We start from the raw sequence: 17,524 nt of genomic DNA on the forward strand, positions 1-17,524 counted from the left end.
TGCTTCATGCATCCTATGTTTAATCTTTGAAAGATGATGAGGCTTTCAACATCTTTATTTTTACTCATTGAAAAGCTAATGAAACGACACACTAGGGATCTTTACCACCGGGTGCTGAGCGTCACTTGAAATTACCTAATGCACAAGGATTTTTGGTCAAGGGATGGTCTACCTTTCACAAGGTCAGCTTCTTAGTGCTCTAAATGGACAATAATAAATGGGCAAAACTGAGATTTTGAGGGGAGTAGACGGCTTGGGGAACTGGTAATAAGAAAGAAGCTGAGGTCCAGAAAGTTTGTATTGTTATTATATTATTATTATTGGGTTTGTTCTTTACTGTAGCAAAGACGCAATAAGGTCAGGCCTTCATAGGAACAACTAGGCAACGACCTTTGCTTGGAAATCTGATCATCTAAAATTAGCCAGAACACAAGAAGTGGCTGTAATAAAGAACACAGAAGGAGTAAGATAAGAAAATTAAAAATGGGAGCTGTACAATCATGCAGTGACTCCAGTGAATCACATAAATACAAAGATAACTCAGCAGTCCATTGAAAGTCGGGGGATCTACAGATGAACTGATATCCAAATCACTTTTTCAGGCTTCACAGGAGTGAATCTCAGATGAGATTTGAAAGATGACAGGGAGGCAGCTAGAGGGATCAGGGCCAGAACTTCAGTGAAATGTGCACATGAAAAAACTAATATTACGTAGGAGCTTGTTGGACATTTTAGTAACAAATGGGATATCTGTCTTCAGGCTGCCTTCTGACAGAATGAAACAAGGGTTTAAAAAAAAATCCCTTCCTTGTTACTGCCACGTAGACACAGCCAACAACGACACCCCTCTCGAACCTCTCTCACACGATGGTAAATTAGCCCTGACAGCTCCAAGGTCAAATGAAGTCAAAGGAATCACCAAGAATTCAACCAATGGACTTTGTTTAGTGGTTACAGTGAAAGACTCGAAGCAACTGTAGCTGGAGTTGACTCCCAGCTTCCATCCTTCTGGACCCTACGAGGTACGCCATGTGCAGTAATCCAGGCAGGTCCCCTAGTGCAGAAGGTTGCAAGCTGAAGTTGAGCCTCGTGTCCTCGTGCCCCTGACCCCTGCGGGTGGTGATGCGGAGGACGGCGAGGGAAGGAGCACTGGGGCAGCATAACTGTGGCCGCTCTATCTGGAATTGTCGGACGGCCCTACATGGATGCTCTTGTCTACAGTGGTTGCCTAAGGTTGTCAAAAAGCCACCTCTGGCCCTCCCCTATCTTCTGCAGCACAGCTCTGAGTCAAGGTGCTCTGTGACTTCAGGCTTGTCTTTTTTTATTAGTGAATCTTTTTGTCTCAGATTCTTAGCTCCAAAATGGGTCTAAAATATTTATCTACATTTGCAGAGTTTGGAATCCCACTTAGAGAGTAATTTTAATAGACTGGGCTTTTTTCTCCAGATGAAAGATTCCGTCTTGACACAAACTGGCATACCCAAGTTTTATCCTTTCCCAGGGTTGCTTAGCTCAGAGTTGGTTTTCCTTTCATATCATCCTCTTTCACATAAATCAAATATCAGATACTGCTACAAAGGTAATCGTTAACCTGTGAAAGTATCAAAAAGAGAGTTTGCTTACTCTACAGAGTGTGAATAGCGTAGAAAGGCACAATTCTTGCATCCAAGAGCTAACGCATTAAATTAAGCACATAGTGTAGAAGAGAAACTCAGTGCAGTGGATGCCTTCATCACGGGCCAGCAATGCTAATACCTGGTTTCAGGTTTTGTACATATACTTGTGCGTGCTGGATTAATACTGACACAGCATAGCACTGACAAAGTTCACAGGAGACCAAGATTGCTTATTTCAAACTTAACTTGGTCCAAAAGGCAGTAATAAAGCCTCAGGAATATTCATCATTTCGTGTGCTTACAGCATTTTCACTGGGTGTGATTCCTGACGCAACGGCATGATTCACGGCCTAAGGGATGGGTGAAAGACCCTGCCGAAAGCAAGGATTGGAGGAATATTTCATGATCTTGTGGAAAGTGCTGGGACCTTGGCTGTTTTGTGTGGGAGCTCAGAAGGTCTGTCTTTACCTGAGGAACAGAGAGAATAACAGGGCACCCCTAGAGAAAATTCTGCTGCTGTTGAGTCTTTCCTGACCTAAAAAAAACATCTGTACAAACCAGATAGCAGCTCACATTTCAGTTCCACATACTTTCTTTAGGTTATTAGCTGAGGTTGTTAATGAGGCGGCCAGTTAGCCACGGCCGCAGCGGTGGGATTTTTTTGGCTTGCAGACACCTGTGCCGTAGGAAGAAGGCTGAGCCTAGCGTACATTCATCAGACGATGGCAACAATAAATGACGGAAGTGTTGAGCTGGATTTGAAGAGGTAGCACAAAGATAAAATGCTCCAGAAGCCCTCTGCAATTCCCTTAGTCATCCATTCCCACCGAAGGCTTCTCTTTTGAAGTTTCCAGGAGGCCTGGTGCGACCTTTGGTCGTCCTTTCGGTCAGAGCTCTTATCTGTCTAGTGCAGACCCAGCCTCTTTTTGCTTGTACTACTCAAAAACAGTTATTACGGGATAAACAAACTGTATTTGCTGATGCACGTTCTCAGTTTCCTTATCAGCTGAACAACACGCTTCTCCTGCACGTTGGGTCAAACTCGCTGCTGGTCCAGCTCCAAGAATTCCAGGGCGACAGCACCACAGCTCGTTCGGCGCTCGCTTGCACCTACCAACCGCAAAAAAGCCCATAACCACGTTGTGATGTTGTCTTACGAGCTCGTTGTCTTACGAGCCGGCCAAGAATTTCCCAGCGTTGCAAAGCATCCTTAGGTTGATGATTGCAGGTCTTAGATCTTTTTAATGAGATATCAACATGGTATCTAAGCGCTGTTTTGGGTAGCTGTCAAGATGCTTCAGGATATTATCAGACTGAAGACTATGTGTCTTATTGTAGAAGAATTTAACTTTTATTGTGATTGTCTCTTTAAAATAAATGTAAATAAGTGAATCGTCTGTATCAAAGCCAGTTTGCAGGTGTTGTGAAATACATCGGTAAAGTTATCTGGTACGAGATGCAAGACACATATCTGAGGAGAGAAGAAAACTAAACCCCTAATCCCAGCTCAGAATTAGAGTCTAAAAAGGTCAAAAGGCTGGAGAATGAAGTCAAGGGCTCTGCTGGTTTGCTGGCCTGCTGCACCACTGCTTCCAGATCATTTTTGCCATGAGTACCTTGGCAAACAGTTGCGGTAGCTTTCACGCAAGAGAAATGCTTTTACCTTTTTGTCTTTTAGACAGGGGGCGGCAATGATTAACCGAAACAAGAAAACAAAAGCCTGCCTTGCTTTTCAGGCTTCTTTCATAGTCTTATTAGTGCAAGCTTTTACCAACCCAAGAAGATGCAGCCCTGAAGAGGAAACATCTCAGCAATCATGTGAGAGGTAGCTGGCACAGAGCTACTGGACTACAAAAGGAGTTAGTTCTCCTGGGTCATGGCTTTAAAAGGTTATTCCTCTCTCAACGCTGCAGAGCAACGGCTGCTTTTCGCTACCCCAGTTACTACGGTCACAGCATCCCTCCTTGCTCCCCTATTTCAGCACCTCCACAGAAATCAAGCTTCTTGCAGTTGGTTACAGGCTTCACTGCGGTATGCTGATGTATAAATAAAACCGGAATATGCCAGAGAGAGAGCAGAGATGATCAGGAAGCATTCAGCAAAAAGTGTATTCAACCTTTTCATTAAAAAAAGAAAATCTCTTCCCTGAAAATCTTAAATGGGTTTTTCATGCATGATCTGCTTTTCACACACCCCCCCCCCCAAATCAAATATTTGAAACCTAAATTCTTAATAGAGAAACAGTTTAACAGAAGGTTTTGATCATCCCTTTGCTGTTGGCGAAGAACACAGATAAGGGGGCTTAAGGGTGCTTCAAGCATTGCTAGAGTGTTGCTACAGAGAGTGAAATGGTGGCTTGCTCTCTGTGTTTGAAGAATAAGCCATAGATGTCATCAAATGCATTTATTTTAGCCGAAGTGCATGCGTTTTTACCACCCATGCCCAAATGTCCCCATGGGCTGTTAACTCCTGATTCCGCAAACACAGCTGAGCTTTATATACTGGCTTGTCTGTCACACAGGGAGGGCTGTATATCCCTGTCAGGCATAATTCATAGAAAATATCCATATAAAATGCTATTTGAGGCTGCTTTCTGACACTCAGAGTGTATTTGAGATCCCCACTGTCGGACAGGTCAGGCCATGCGGTACCCATACCTGCTTCGTCAGCGGTTGCCAAATGGTCCGTGGCTGAATGGTCACACTCAAGCCAAGAGATGTAACTTCTGCTCTCGTAGAAGTTTGGCTGAGTTACTGTGTGATTTTTAAGCAGGTCATGTTCGTTTTGTGCCTCAGTTTCCCCACCTATGGAGTGGGGCTTGTAGCTTAAAACAGGACAGAGTAATGCATTCATGCATTAATGCTTGCAAGGCACTTGAAATGCGTTAAACGGAACATGCTATACTCCTGCAAAATATGTTTATTAACTAACCATCAGCGTTCTGCTGGTTTATTAGGAACCTTTCAGAGATGTGCCTTCTCATTAGCCTGGTACAAAACAACCCACAGCAGGAGGGAACAAGTTGCTTCAAACAAGGTTCAACTTTCTGCCAGTTTAATCTTCGTCTCATTGACAGACTTCTGAATCTTAATTTAATTATAGTTCCTTAAATGTTTTCTGATATCGTATCTCAATCTCTCTGTTCTATGTCTTTTTATGGTTTCTTTTTTGTCATGGGACAGAGGAATAGATCATTTTTTCCAGTGTCCATTAAAATTCCCTTTGCCTGCAGTGCAGTATGCTCTATAAAAGAGATGAACCTGCTGCAAGTGAAATAAGCTGATGCTGCACTGTCTTTTTAGAGCAACAACAATCTTTATAGATTATTTTTGCAAGTGTCATGAATCTCCTTCAAAGTCACAAGTGACTGTTATCAATTAATATACTTAATAGTCTCATTTTCAATTCACATTCAGGCCGTACAGAGTCCATACTCGCCCCGGCAGATGCTTGAAAGCTTTGCCTTTCAGAGATAAAATGTTACCTCGTATGTGATGGGGGTGGTGAGGGGGGCTGATTCAGGAGCAGAAAGACATGTTAAAGTGCAGCACCTGAGGCCTTCTTGTTTTCTGAATTTACAGTCTCAGGCTGGCAGTCGTATAAATGAGTGATGCTCTCTGATGTTCTCTTCCAAGCAGGCTATGAAATTGGCAGGGAGTCTTCGGTTTTGTGCTGATGTGTCCAGAATTCAAATAATTTGATTCTTGGGTATAATGACAATTGGAGGCACAGTATTACCTTGAGAAAAAGAGATGGGAGAGACAGCTTCTGTATCCTGTATTGAATTAACAACCAATTCCCATTTACTCTCTCCGCTGAAAACTCTATTATGCGGGGTTCTTATTGCCCTTATTCAAGGGCATGGAATTAAAAAAGTGATATCGATGGTAATGCTCTCATCTTCCTACCATGACATTGAATAATGGGGACAAAGAAGGGAAATCTTGAAGGATGATATGCCTTTTAAAATACTGCTGATATTGAAAACATATAAAGGACAATGCATTTGAATATCAGCTGATGAAGTCATATTCCGAGTATTGTGCTTTTGCCTATGCCTTTAAATCACCTTTGCTTTTATTTTCCCTGTTGCTTTTGGGACATTTTATCTGCTTGTGATTTCAGGAGAGACTCCTTACATACTTGAGATGAGGACGGAGGCGAAGTGTTGGTTACGCTAATTCCAAGAGAAATCTGTTCGCTCTCCTCCTGCATCCGGAGAGCAAGAGTTAGGAATCTGGCGGGGAAAAGTCCACCAACAGACTGGTATAATTGTACAGCTAGAGCAATACTGCTGCTCAAGTGGAGGCTCTTCTTCTGGCACAAGGTGTCATCTTCCAGCTCGGCTTAAGCCCTTTCCGAAGTTACGTAGATTAGATAAAACTGATGGTCTTGTAACAAAAATCCACTGTGGACCCTGCAGCATCCTTCCTTTACAAATACATTTAGATTTTAAGATGTATTTTCCCGTGTAAATGATACCTGACACAAAATAATGAGTGTATTTCCACTGGGAAGTTTTAAATTTATTTCCATTAGGAAGTTTTAAATTTAAAAAAAGACTAAGTGATAATATCTCCACGTTACAGGCGGGCAACTGAGAAGCAGACTATTTAACTACCTTGCCAAAAGTCACTCAGGAAATAAATACTTTCTGAGGTGGGAACAAAACACGGATCTTGCTCTCATTCATGCAAAACCACAAAGCCTCCCTGAACTATTGACACTCTTACTTAATCTCAACCCAGATGTTAACAAGGCCCCTTACACTAAATTTTCAGTCAAACCTCTCTGTGAGCTGGAATCGTGGAAATCCGCTCTGCAGCATGCCTGAGTAAGGTTAAAAATTACACTGGAAAGGGTTTAGGGAACAAGTGTCAAAAGTCTTACCTGTAATGATACCACATCCATGCTATCGTTATGCTGGTGTAACTCTGTGATTGCAGTTATTTTAGAGTCTGTTACACCATCATGCTGTATGAGATCGGGATGCGGCACAAAACCTCTTCATAGCAATTCTGAAAAGGCAAAATCATGGTTTACTTTGTCAAAGGGAAGCTCATTTTATCTCCCACTGTCCCTCGCAGTCAGGACTATCAGCAGATGGCTACCTGTGATCTGAAACACGGGGTCTTCGTTCAGAGACCCTTCAGCTGGCAGCGCCGCGGGATGGAGCAGAGTCCCAGTCTCCCCAGCGTACAACGCTCCCTTTGATACCTGTTCATCTCCATCCTTAGCGCGTGACTACAGAAAAATCAGCTTTATAGCTGATTGCCATCCTCTGGAAAATTTTCTTGCCATGAACTAGTAGATGTTCATGAAGCTGTAAGCGCTCCTGCCCTGCTCGTACAATAGTGCTATCGAGGTATATTTTTTCAGGGAAAGGAGAGGGGGAGAAAGAAGAGGGGCTTTGAGAGGGACATTGCAATGACACAGCAAGGCATGATGACCTGGAAAGCTTTAAAGGCGTCTGCCACGAAGCTGTTGGTACTGCCTTGTCTGGTGATGCACAGCTCACTGTATGTGCTCCCACACACAGACCTGAAGAACGATTGTGCACGTCCACCCTGCGTTAGCATCCAGGTTACATCCACCAAGCTGCGGAAGCTAACAGGGATATTGAGACTTCGTTTCTAGCTGGACAGAATATTTGCAAAGAGCCACTGAGGGTGAAGAGAGATGATAGCTGTAGTTTCCTTGGGTACATTGCTTTCTTGCTTGTGCTGGCAAGGATACATTTTAGGCTGAGAATTAAAATTATACCAGCTGCCTATGGCCTCCAGAGGTCAGCATATCACTTGAGAAGAGCTAAATCACAGAGCCCTCAAATTATACTTTTCAAGCAAGATCTCATTATGTCCTCTGTATAGTTTCCAACTTCACTGGTAATAAGATTTAAAGGTTTTGTCCCCAACGCTAGTTGTGACAACAAAAGCAAGAAAAGAAAAAATTGGTCTCAGAACATGCATTGTAAAATGCAAAATGTTGTCAGTACTGCCACTTGGATGAGACATCCTTTAGGTGACAAGTTTATTGAAAATAATCAGACTAATAGATATCCATATGCTTAGGTGCTATTCCTTACCTATTAGTACTGATGGGGTGAATGGACACGCCAGCTCTCTTCTGAGGGGACTGTCAGTCTGGTTCAACTATGTAATAAGCTTTATTTTTTAGTACGTTTGAACACAACATGCAGATCTAGTGACACTCTCAAAAAAAGGATAACGTAGAACCAGAAAGCATACAGAGGTGAGAAACAGAGATTATCACAGGCATGAAACAGCTCTCCTGCAAGAAGGAACATAGACTATTCATCTCAGAAAAAATAAGTTGGAGGGAATATGATGTAGGTCTTTAAAGTCAAGAATAGTGAAAAAAAGGCAATAGGAAATGACTATACATTATCTCACACAATATGGTGGTCAACCAATGAAGTTATCAGGCAACAGGTTTTGAAATAAACACGGCATCGAATTAAACGGTGAAAACCATTGCTTCGGGACTTTGCGGAGGCCAGAGAGTCAAAGAAAAGAGAGTAGGCAAACTCCCGCAGAGTGGGTCTGTGGGTCGGTGTTAAGCAGAGGGGTCTGAAGGCAAGCTCACACAAAGCTCGCTGGACCTTCCTGCAAGCTGGAAAGGCTTCGGGCGGAGGTCACCTCCTGCTTGCCCGAACGCCCGCTACTTGTCTCTGTGGGAGTAAGGTACCCAATGTCTGCTTTTGCCTGACCAGGCATACTTCTTATGTTCTTAGTATTAGTACAATGCTAAGAAACTTCCTTTTGCTTAAGAAGCAAGTGACAACAGTCTTCGCAAGACAGGCTCTGAACTTAATTCTTTCAAAACACTAGCAAGTATTGATTGGCTCTAGTGATATTATACTGGATTCAATAACCCAGAGCAAAATCAGGATGAGCCACCTTTCTAGGAGACCCTGATCTTATATGGTCTCCTCTGAGATCAGATAGGCTCTGTCTTTGCTGCAAAGTAACACCCCAATGTATTTCTCTGTGGGCCACCGGCCTCAAAACATCCTCATAAACACCAAAGAGCCTCAGTGTCACACAACACTCTCTAATTTCTCTGACAACACTAATTTCTGCTTAGCACGAAGAACTCCACAAGGCTCTCTGAGACCTCAGTGTTCTCGCATTACAGCTTTGAAACACAACCTTAAGTGGATCCAGCAGGCATCAGCCGTAGACGAAGTGTAGAAACCCTGCTACAAAAAATAAAATAAATAATACACACAAAAAATCCAGCCCAGCTCCAAAAAAAAGAAAAAACAACACTCAAATCTTCTGTTATTTTTATTAAAGCTGCAGAGTCTTACTACACACAACAAATATTTTATCGATATAATCTAAGTTAATAAAATAGTTGAACAACTCTTTAGATTTATATTTGTATAGAAATGATCTGTGGAACATCTCATCTCAAAACAGCAGTGCCCGAAAACAACTATTCAGCAGAATTTTTTTAAAGAAGAGTTTGGGACTAGAGGATGCACTGTTCATTCTCAAAGAAAAAAAAAATCCATGCAAAAATAACCCCCTCCCTCTTCCTGCTTTCTCTCCTACCCGAAGTGTAAGGCCGTATAGCATGACCACGTAAGTGATGGCCCTTTTCTTCCAGTAGTCTTCCTCATGTCTACATTAGGAGCTGTCGCCTAAACTCAGTGACTAAAACAAGACGAAAAGAAAATTCAATTGCACAATCCTAGTCTGCAGGTGACAAAGACATAACATCTCTTTACAGAAGTCCCTACTCTTTTTCCAGTTACGAGAATTCGTTATCGCGTTGTGTTTGTTCCCCAGCTCTCCCCTACATGGCTGATGTCAGTTATTGTCCATACGCCTTTGTTAACAGAAGTCAGTCTAGCTACTATTGCTTCGGTCTCCCTTCTTCACCTATATGTAGTTTAGATTTTACGTAGCACTGCCTGCAAAGGGCCGACTCCGTGGTATTTTCCCCCCATTTTAGACAAAGCCCATAGCTCAAGTGATGATCTCCTCACTGCAGCTATGCATCGGTGGCACCCGTGAGATGTCTTTTATAGACTACGAGGCATGTCTTTGCTAGATCATTCCATTTATCTTAGTCCACTCGTAGATGTCCTGTTCACATACTATGTCTGAGTTGATGAGGAGGTATCTGTCCCCAACGCAGAAATGTTTCTGGCAGGCGGCGCATTTGAAGCATTCAAGGTGATACACTTTGTCCTTCACCCGCATGGTCATCTCGTAAGCCCGGATTCGCTTGTCGCAGGAGGCGCAAAGGCCGTCTTGGCCAAAGAGCCTAAAACAACAACAGCAGAGAAGTCAGCAGAGTTCCTTTGCTGGGGAGGTGGGAAAAACCAAACCAACACAAGAACAGAGCATCAGTGCCTTAATCCATTAGTCATAGTATTGCCAAGTGAGATAGAGGTCACACGGAAAGCTGCCGAGCAGAACTCTAAACTTTGCAATACGAAAAATTGAAGTAGAATGTCCAACGTCCTCACCTATTTTCAGTATAATTGACTTCTCTGATCAATGACCTTATCCTGAATTGCTGAGCAGCTTCCGGAGGAGCAAAGGTTCCCCAGATCACAGCATAAAGTTGTGCTATACTAATACTTCCACTTCTGTGATCGATAGAAATTACCTTTCCGTTGATAAATTTTGCCTATCTTCAGCTGTTGCTATTGTAGTTTACAGAAAGGAGTTGACACAAGCCATGGTCTAAGACTCCCGTCTCTTGTTGTTGGAGATTCTTTCAAACCCAAACATTTCTATACCCATGAAGTCACTCCTGCTGGGTTTCAGATGGATACACGCTAAGACCAGAAGGTACTTATGCTACCCAAACAATTTTATGATCCGGACCACTCTTTAATCCGCATTGAAAAACCCTGCTGAGATCACGATGGTACTGTCTGTCAAAAGGAGCCTGTAATGAAGGCACGGGATGTGTATGCCCCTCACGGCATGCACGACCATTCACCTGGAGCAGTGCAACAAGCTCCGCTATGTGTGAAGTCAGCCTTTCACGCAGTCTGCTGGCTACAGAGTTTGTAAGTCAAATCATTAATAAATAAGCAGAAATACATACATTTTTTTCCTTACTTGTTCAAAGTATACACCTATTGAGTTTGACTTCTAAGTTACCCTACTAATTCTGGAAAGAGTTTTTCCACCTCCTACACTTCTCTCACATATGCTGGGCCTGCTTCACATCATCTTCTGAACTGGAAAAAGAATGCCCACTCAATTGAGAGAGATCTTTAAGGGGAAAAGACATCATTTCTTTCGTCTACCAGGAGATGTCAGTGTTTACTTCTGCCCAAGGAAAGTAATACTAAGGTTACACAAAGGTTGCCAAATTTTTCATTGATGAGGGAAGATATTATATGTTGCATTATTAAATAAATAAAAACGTTGAATTTCACTGCAAGAAAATACATTAATTGTATTGTCATGCTTTCTGTTGCTTCCATTTTAAGATGAAAAGTATTTGGAAAGTGTGACTAGCACTGGATCGCTGCTGGACCGTTGTGTATGTGGAGTATTTGCAAGCGGCCCCATTAGCAGAACTCAGTTCTGAGTTTCTGCTTAGCAAAATTCCCATCGGTGAAGCTCAGGGACACCATAATTAGGAACTCCACTGAGATTTTGGTTTAGTTTTTATTGGCAGGTAAATCAGCCTTCAATAAGGTAGCTGAAAAAATATCAAATACCACTATTCTGTTCCACAAACCTCCTGTAACATTAGGGATCCATTAACGGTACACAGCCAGCACAGCAAAGATCAATACACTTTAATTGTAATCAAGAATATAAAGATCCTTTATTATCAATTTTTGTGAAATATATTAATATATAATATATTAATATATATTAATATTAATTTTAATATATAATATTGATATATTAATATTAATCTCAGTTTAATCCTTCTGCTTACAAATTTTGGCAAAACAGAGAGGCAGAGAGATGTTAATGAAAATACCTGTAGCAAGTGTGTTTGTAGGATCTGATTCAGCAAAATGGGTAAATTCTCGTCTATTTAGGACCAGGCTTAAGAAGGCTAAAAATCCACTGGACCCAAAAATCAGTGCAATCAAACTTTCCTGTACTGGCTGTAGCTTTGCAATAATCATACAGCACGTTGCGTCCTCCTGCCTGACGTGTCGCAGCTAACTTCAGCGGCCATGCAGAACAAGACAGGGATCAGTCGCTGTGTAAAAGGCAGTGGCTTCAGATGCCAAGCAGCTACAGCAGCCCTGCCGGCCGGTGGAATCCCGCGTCTCTTATATAGCTGATATTACTGCATCAGGAAAATGAATTTAATTCAGTTACCTTGGATACCGGGTTCTTAAATGAGAGAACTAAATGATCTTTCATCAGTGGCCGATCTTGGCACCTGGTTTATATACCTTTCAGCTCCAAAGTCATGCTTGGAGAAGGACAGAACTTCTTAAAAGCATTCGGGGGAACCGGTTCATTGTCAGCTCAGGAGGAGCTTGCTGAAATTCATCCCCTTTTCCCAATTTCTGCTTGCCAGAATCCCACGCTGACACTGCGCGGTTCTCCTGGAGCTGTCAGGTTACGTCTGCGCAGACGGACGAATGCCACCAACCCCAAGGTCCCAGGAGTTCTTACTGTATTCTTCACATTTTCAAACAATTCTCTTTACTCCACAGCATGTAGCAATGCTTTCATTTTCATTAAAAAATGCTGGTTTTTTCCCCAACAAGTTTTTTAAGATTTAACCTATAAACAACTGTAAGTGACCTAATCAACAGGGCTAAGCTCTGGATTTACCTGTAACTTACCGAAGAACCCCAGCAGTGCCCTAAAGCATCTGGGCATGAACCCCAAAAGATATCAGCCCATACTGTAAACCTGAGCTTGCAAACGGTGCTGCGTTACAACTGTGACTGCTGCCCGGCTTTACGTTTAAGAGTAATCAAAACCAAATTCTTTATGGATCTTTGCTCACTAGCTGCACTAATTAAATGACAAAGCAAAGCTGCAAGGATAGAAGGGGAGCGAGGGTAGAAGGAGTGGGTTTGTACCTGAGATAGTCCCTTCTGCAGAGCTTTCTGCCCAGTTTGTAATACAGCCGTCTCCCCACTTCGCCGAGCCTGCAGCCGCACAGGTCGCAGCTGAGGCAGTCCTCGTGCCAGTACTGATCGATGGCTTTCAGAAAATAGCGGTCCCCGATGTTCTGCTGGCAACCGCCGCATGTCAGCAGCGAAGGGGGAATTTGGAGGACTTCATCCACTGGCTCCCTGAGGGCATGAAAGAATCATTGGAGAAGGAAAATGTACTCTGAAAGCATCCGCATGAGAAGAAGGAGAAGGAAAAACGAAACACAAGATTGGTCAAGTTAGAACGAGGGTTACATCCTCATTTTTTCTCCCAGCAGAGTAAATGATTTCTCCACTTTTGACATCAGAGGGAGCAGGACTTCACTCTTCTTTTGCTTTAGAAAAAAAGAACAGCTTAAAATTTAAAGAGTTAATAAGAGTGTGCAAAAATTTGCGAACTGTTTTTTTATTTTTCTTCAAAGAATAATGCATAAACACGGCAATCTCTGTATCACCCACGTGTGTTCATTACTGTAAAGGCATCTACTACTTGACTAGCGCATCGGTGTCTGTGTAGATCCATCATTTTTCTTCTACTGGACAGGACATGAATTGCTCAGTCATGTGTCTCAATCCATGCAGTTCTTATAAAAGAAATACCCTTCCCGTAACGTGATTCTGCCAGAATTAAAGATTGCACTTTTTCAAAAGTACAACCAAAAGCTGCCTGGATTCACCATTTCATAGAAATGCCGGTTATGGCTGTGCAGACTGATGAATGCCAACAACCCCCAAGTCCTAGGAGTTCTTACTACTCTTCACATTTTCAAACAATTCTGCTTTGTCCACAACACATAGCAATGCTTTCGTTTCCATTAAAAAATGCCTTTTTTTTTTTTTTTCCAATAAAATTTTTAAGATTTACCTATAAACAACTGTAAGCGACCTAATCAACAGGGCTAAGCTCTGGATCTCCCTGTAACTTACTGAAGAACCCCAGCAGTGCCCTAAAGCATCTGGGCATGAACCCCAAAATACATGAGCCCATATTGCAAACCTGAGCTTGCAAGCTTTGACGGTTAGTGCCGCTGGGGGCAAAGGGAGTTTCTGTCTCACCGAGGGCTAAGGGACTAGAAAAGGCACTTGAGGGATTTTACATCCAACTTTCCGTTGGGAAATGGAAATTTGAAGACTACGTCTGGGGATGTCATTTCTCTGAACAGCATGAAATGAATAAATACAACAGAGGAGGCTGTTGCCCAACTGGCTGAAGTTTTGCTGCTGTTTTTAATAGAGCCGGAATTTTACCTGATATTACTGCAGGACTTTTTTTTTTTCCTTCAGCGAAGGACATAAATCCCCTGGGATGGGTCTATGCCAACATAGCTCAAACAATTATTTGGGATTTACACACCCCCATGTGAAAAGAGGCAGTAATCTTTATTGTGATATTAGCACTGACTATTCAGGCACAATATTTTTTTCCCTTTTTAAAAAAGCTCTGAAATCCAGGATGGTTCTGGTAATACCTGGGGACAAAGAAGAATTTTCTTCAAAGCTACTTTCTTAAGGAATTCTGATCTCTGCCTTTTTGTGTAATTTTACAAGTTCTGCCAAAAAAAAAAAAAAAAAAAAAAAGGACAGCAAAAAACTGAACAGCAAGGTGCCTGAGCTCAGTTCTGCAAGGTTTGCAGTGCCCTGGTGCTGCCACTGAGGGCCTCATCCAAACCCCAGGCAAGTTAATAACAAATCTATTGGATCAATCCTTTGAGCACTTGCTTAATTTTAAACCTGTGCCTAGCGGCAAGGAGGGCCTATGTTTGCACATTGATGCTTTGCTGGATGATGACCGAGGCGCTCAATAGCTGGTAGAGCGGAGCCCCGAATTTTGTCGTACGTTATTGGGTTCTCGCTCTAGCGGAGTCCCTCAACGCTTTGGTTCTGTCGCTGGTCTGTCCCCCCTTGGGCTGGGGAGACCCGCACTGACGGAGAAGGATCAGGCTGCTCCCAGTTTCCAGCAAGCAACAGGAAAAAAATATATTACTACTGCTTATTTACTGGGTCAGCAGTTTTCTGGGCAAAAATTACCTTCTTCAGCAGGGAGAAACAACCACTGGTCAGGAACTTCCGTGCCGAGAAACTGATCCTGCAGTTTTTATTTAGGCAAGCTGAGCCCTAAGGTATTATCTGATTATATTCTGTTCTGGTTTTCTTCTAAGTTTAAACTGCAAGTTGTGTCATAACATCCCTCTCCTACCAGCTCTCCGTCCTGGGGGTTTTCATGAAAATAATGGGGAATTCTGTATGTGATTAGGCCCTGGTTTTTCCAAGTTTATTCTTTTGAGCCCCATACTCCCTTTCCTAACGCGTGGGCTCCACTCTGACAAGTTCTGAGAGCCTTCCAACAGAAGGAAACGCACATTATTATCCTCTATTATCCATTACTTGAAACTTCGGATGTACCCCAAAATATTTCATCCGATGGGGGCTCAGGAATCGCAAGCCAGGTCTCTCGGAAAGCCCTAAACTCCGGAACGGCCTGGCGGATGTTTACGCAGAACACAACTGCTGGTTTATGCATTAGCTTTTTGATGTCCGTAGATTTCTAAGCCAGCATTTAAGTCACTAGAACACAAGGTAGGTAAATAAATAAAGATTACTAAAACTTTGCAGTTGAAACCCGAACATCATCTACCTAGCAGCTTGGATTATCATTTCTTAAAAAACAGTTTAAAATAAGAGAAAACGTAACATACAAAACATCAGATGTGACACGGAATGAATTGATTTACTCCCCAAAAGAAACGGTTCCCACGCGTTCACTCCGGGCTTCGAGCGATGGCATTTTTAGTATCTCTCAGGAAACAAGCCACAAATGACTCAAGTTTACGAAGAGCAATGTTTTAAGCGTTATCTGAAAATGGCGATTTTATATTTTTTTTTTTTTCTTCTCTCTTATCATGATTCCAGACAAGCATAACTGCAGTTATTAGCATGCAGAGGGCTGAAATGACTGGGTGCATGCTGAGTTGCCACCCCTCCGGCCAGCGGGATGCCTGTGCGTGCAGGAGGGACGGGATCGCTGCGGAGCACAGCCCCAAAGCCTGGATCAGGACACGAGCGCCGGTCCCCTCGCCGAGTGGGAAACCCAGGGAGGGCAATTCTCATCTTCTGTATCCCCTCAATCAAGTCTCTCTATATGCCCTTCGCAGAACACCCTGCCCCCACCGAAGCAGTTTATACAAGCTCTTGAAAGTTGCATTATGAAAATGTGGAAGTTGGGCACCCACAGATAACAGCTCTGACCTTTCTCTATAATCGGCTACAGCGAGTTGGGCAGATCAAAGGTGGGCAGAGAGGGTCCCTCCAAACGAAAACCACCTTCCGATTTGGCAAGCGGGGTGCTCTGCCTCAGCCCTTCCCAGCACCCCTGGGGGGGGCGAACGGGTGGGAAATGCCCTGCCCGGGGGTCTTTGCCGCCTCTCTGCCCCCCGGAGCCCGCTCCCGCCCGGTCTGCCCCCCAAGGTGGGGAGCTCTCCTCAGCCCAGAGCCCACCGGAGCCCCCGCCGGGCCGGGGCCGCCGCCCGCCGCAGGGGAGGCGCCGGGGCTGGGGCAGCCCGGCCGCCGGCGCTCGGTGCCCGCCGCCCCCGGGGCGGCTCCGCCGGGCGCGGCCGGGCTGGGGCCGGGAAGGGAGCGGCGGGGGCTGCCGGCGAGCCCCCTCCCCGCCGCCGGGCAGGGGGCTGCGGGCACACAATGCCGGTGGGGAGGATGAGTGGCCATCGAAGGGCTCACGGGGAGAGAGGGGTGGTCGGGGCTGGGGGGAGCCGGGAAGAAAAAGAGCCCACTTACTCGGAAGGATCGAGGCTCTTCCTCTCGATGGCCGATGACATTGGCAGGGATTGTTCCTTTGTAGCGTGCCTGTGGTGGGATCTGCCCCCGCTGCCCCCGCACAGGCTGTCTGCTCTCGAAGCCTTTTCACCAGCTGAGTTCCCCCTCCGCCCCCCAATGACATTCACAGGATTTCCTCCTGCAACACCAAAGAGAAGAGAGAGAGAGAGACAGAAATATGGGCTGAGGCTGCCGCCGCCGCTGCGCGGCTCCGGCCCGGCGGGCGCTCACCTCCCATCCCCGCGCCGCTCCCCCTGCGCGCCGGGCGGCGGGGCAGCGGCCGCGGCCGGGGCCGGGGCCGGGGCGGCGGGCGGGAAGCGGCTGCCTCGGCCGCCACCGCTGCCTCAGCCCGGAGCTCCCCGGGCTGCGCTCAGGCTCTCTGCCGGGGCAGCTCTCAGCATGCTCCGGAGCCGGGCGGCTGCGCTGCGAAGGGGGAGATGGGCATCGCGAGCATTATTATGAGTCCCTGGCTCAGCCCCGGGTCTCTGGTTTCATTTCCTTTTTCCTGATCACGATTCAAATACAATAGAAGGAAATCACACTTAAAGAGACAGCTGCCCATTTCTTAACTGGGCTCCTGGGGATTTAGCAATACAACCAGCAGCATCACGACTCGCTGGGTTTCTTAAAGGGACAGCGCTGGGGCTCCCCAGAGCCAGGGCTGGGAGCTGACGCGGCATTTTCACGTTACAAGGGCGTTTAGTAACACTTTCTCCGTGGCCAGGGGCTGCTCAGGTAGGTAGGCAAGCTGCAAATGATCCCAAGGGCTGGGAAAAAATAAGTGCCTGGTTCCGTATTCCTGGCTTCTTCTCGGCTCCACACGGGACCAAAGCGACAGTCGCCGTCTCCTCTCCCTCTCCTTCTCTTACAGATACATACGCACATGCCCACACGCACACATATTTTTGTATGGTACTTTGAGATCCACAGGTAAAGAACCTAAGTA

The 17,524-nt window shown here is 44.7% G+C and overlaps 1 protein-coding gene across 1 annotated transcript; it reads right to left on the reverse strand.

The window, feature by feature from the left end:
• Positions 1–8,913: 8,913 nt before the first annotated feature.
• Positions 8,914–17,010, reverse strand: LMO2 (LIM domain only 2). The gene is made up of 4 exons (XM_082317219.1): positions 16,810–17,010; positions 16,540–16,717; positions 12,676–12,891; positions 8,914–9,914 (listed from the first exon to the last, which is right to left on the reverse strand). The coding sequence occupies exons 1-4, from the start codon at positions 16,814–16,816 to the stop codon at positions 9,695–9,697; spliced, it is 621 nt and encodes a 206-aa protein (XP_082173345.1). The 5' UTR covers positions 16,817–17,010; the 3' UTR covers positions 8,914–9,694.
• Between the last annotated feature and the right edge of the window lie 514 nt (positions 17,011–17,524).

The sequence above is a fragment of the Platalea leucorodia genome (assembly GCF_965183815.1).
Source record: "Platalea leucorodia genome assembly, chromosome: 7".
Taxonomy (NCBI): domain Eukaryota; kingdom Metazoa; phylum Chordata; class Aves; order Pelecaniformes; family Threskiornithidae; genus Platalea; species Platalea leucorodia.

Excerpts from the sequence above, each read along its gene's own strand:
- LMO2 (XM_082317219.1), bottom strand. Across the intron at positions 12,892-16,539 it reads AAGAGCCTCGATCCTTCCGA|GGAGCCAGTGGATGAAGTCC; the intron begins GTAAGTGGGCTC and ends TCATGCCCTCAG. Across the intron at positions 9,915-12,675 it reads TGCAGAAGGGACTATCTCAG|GCTCTTTGGCCAAGACGGCC; the intron begins GTACAAACCCAC and ends TTGTTGTTTTAG.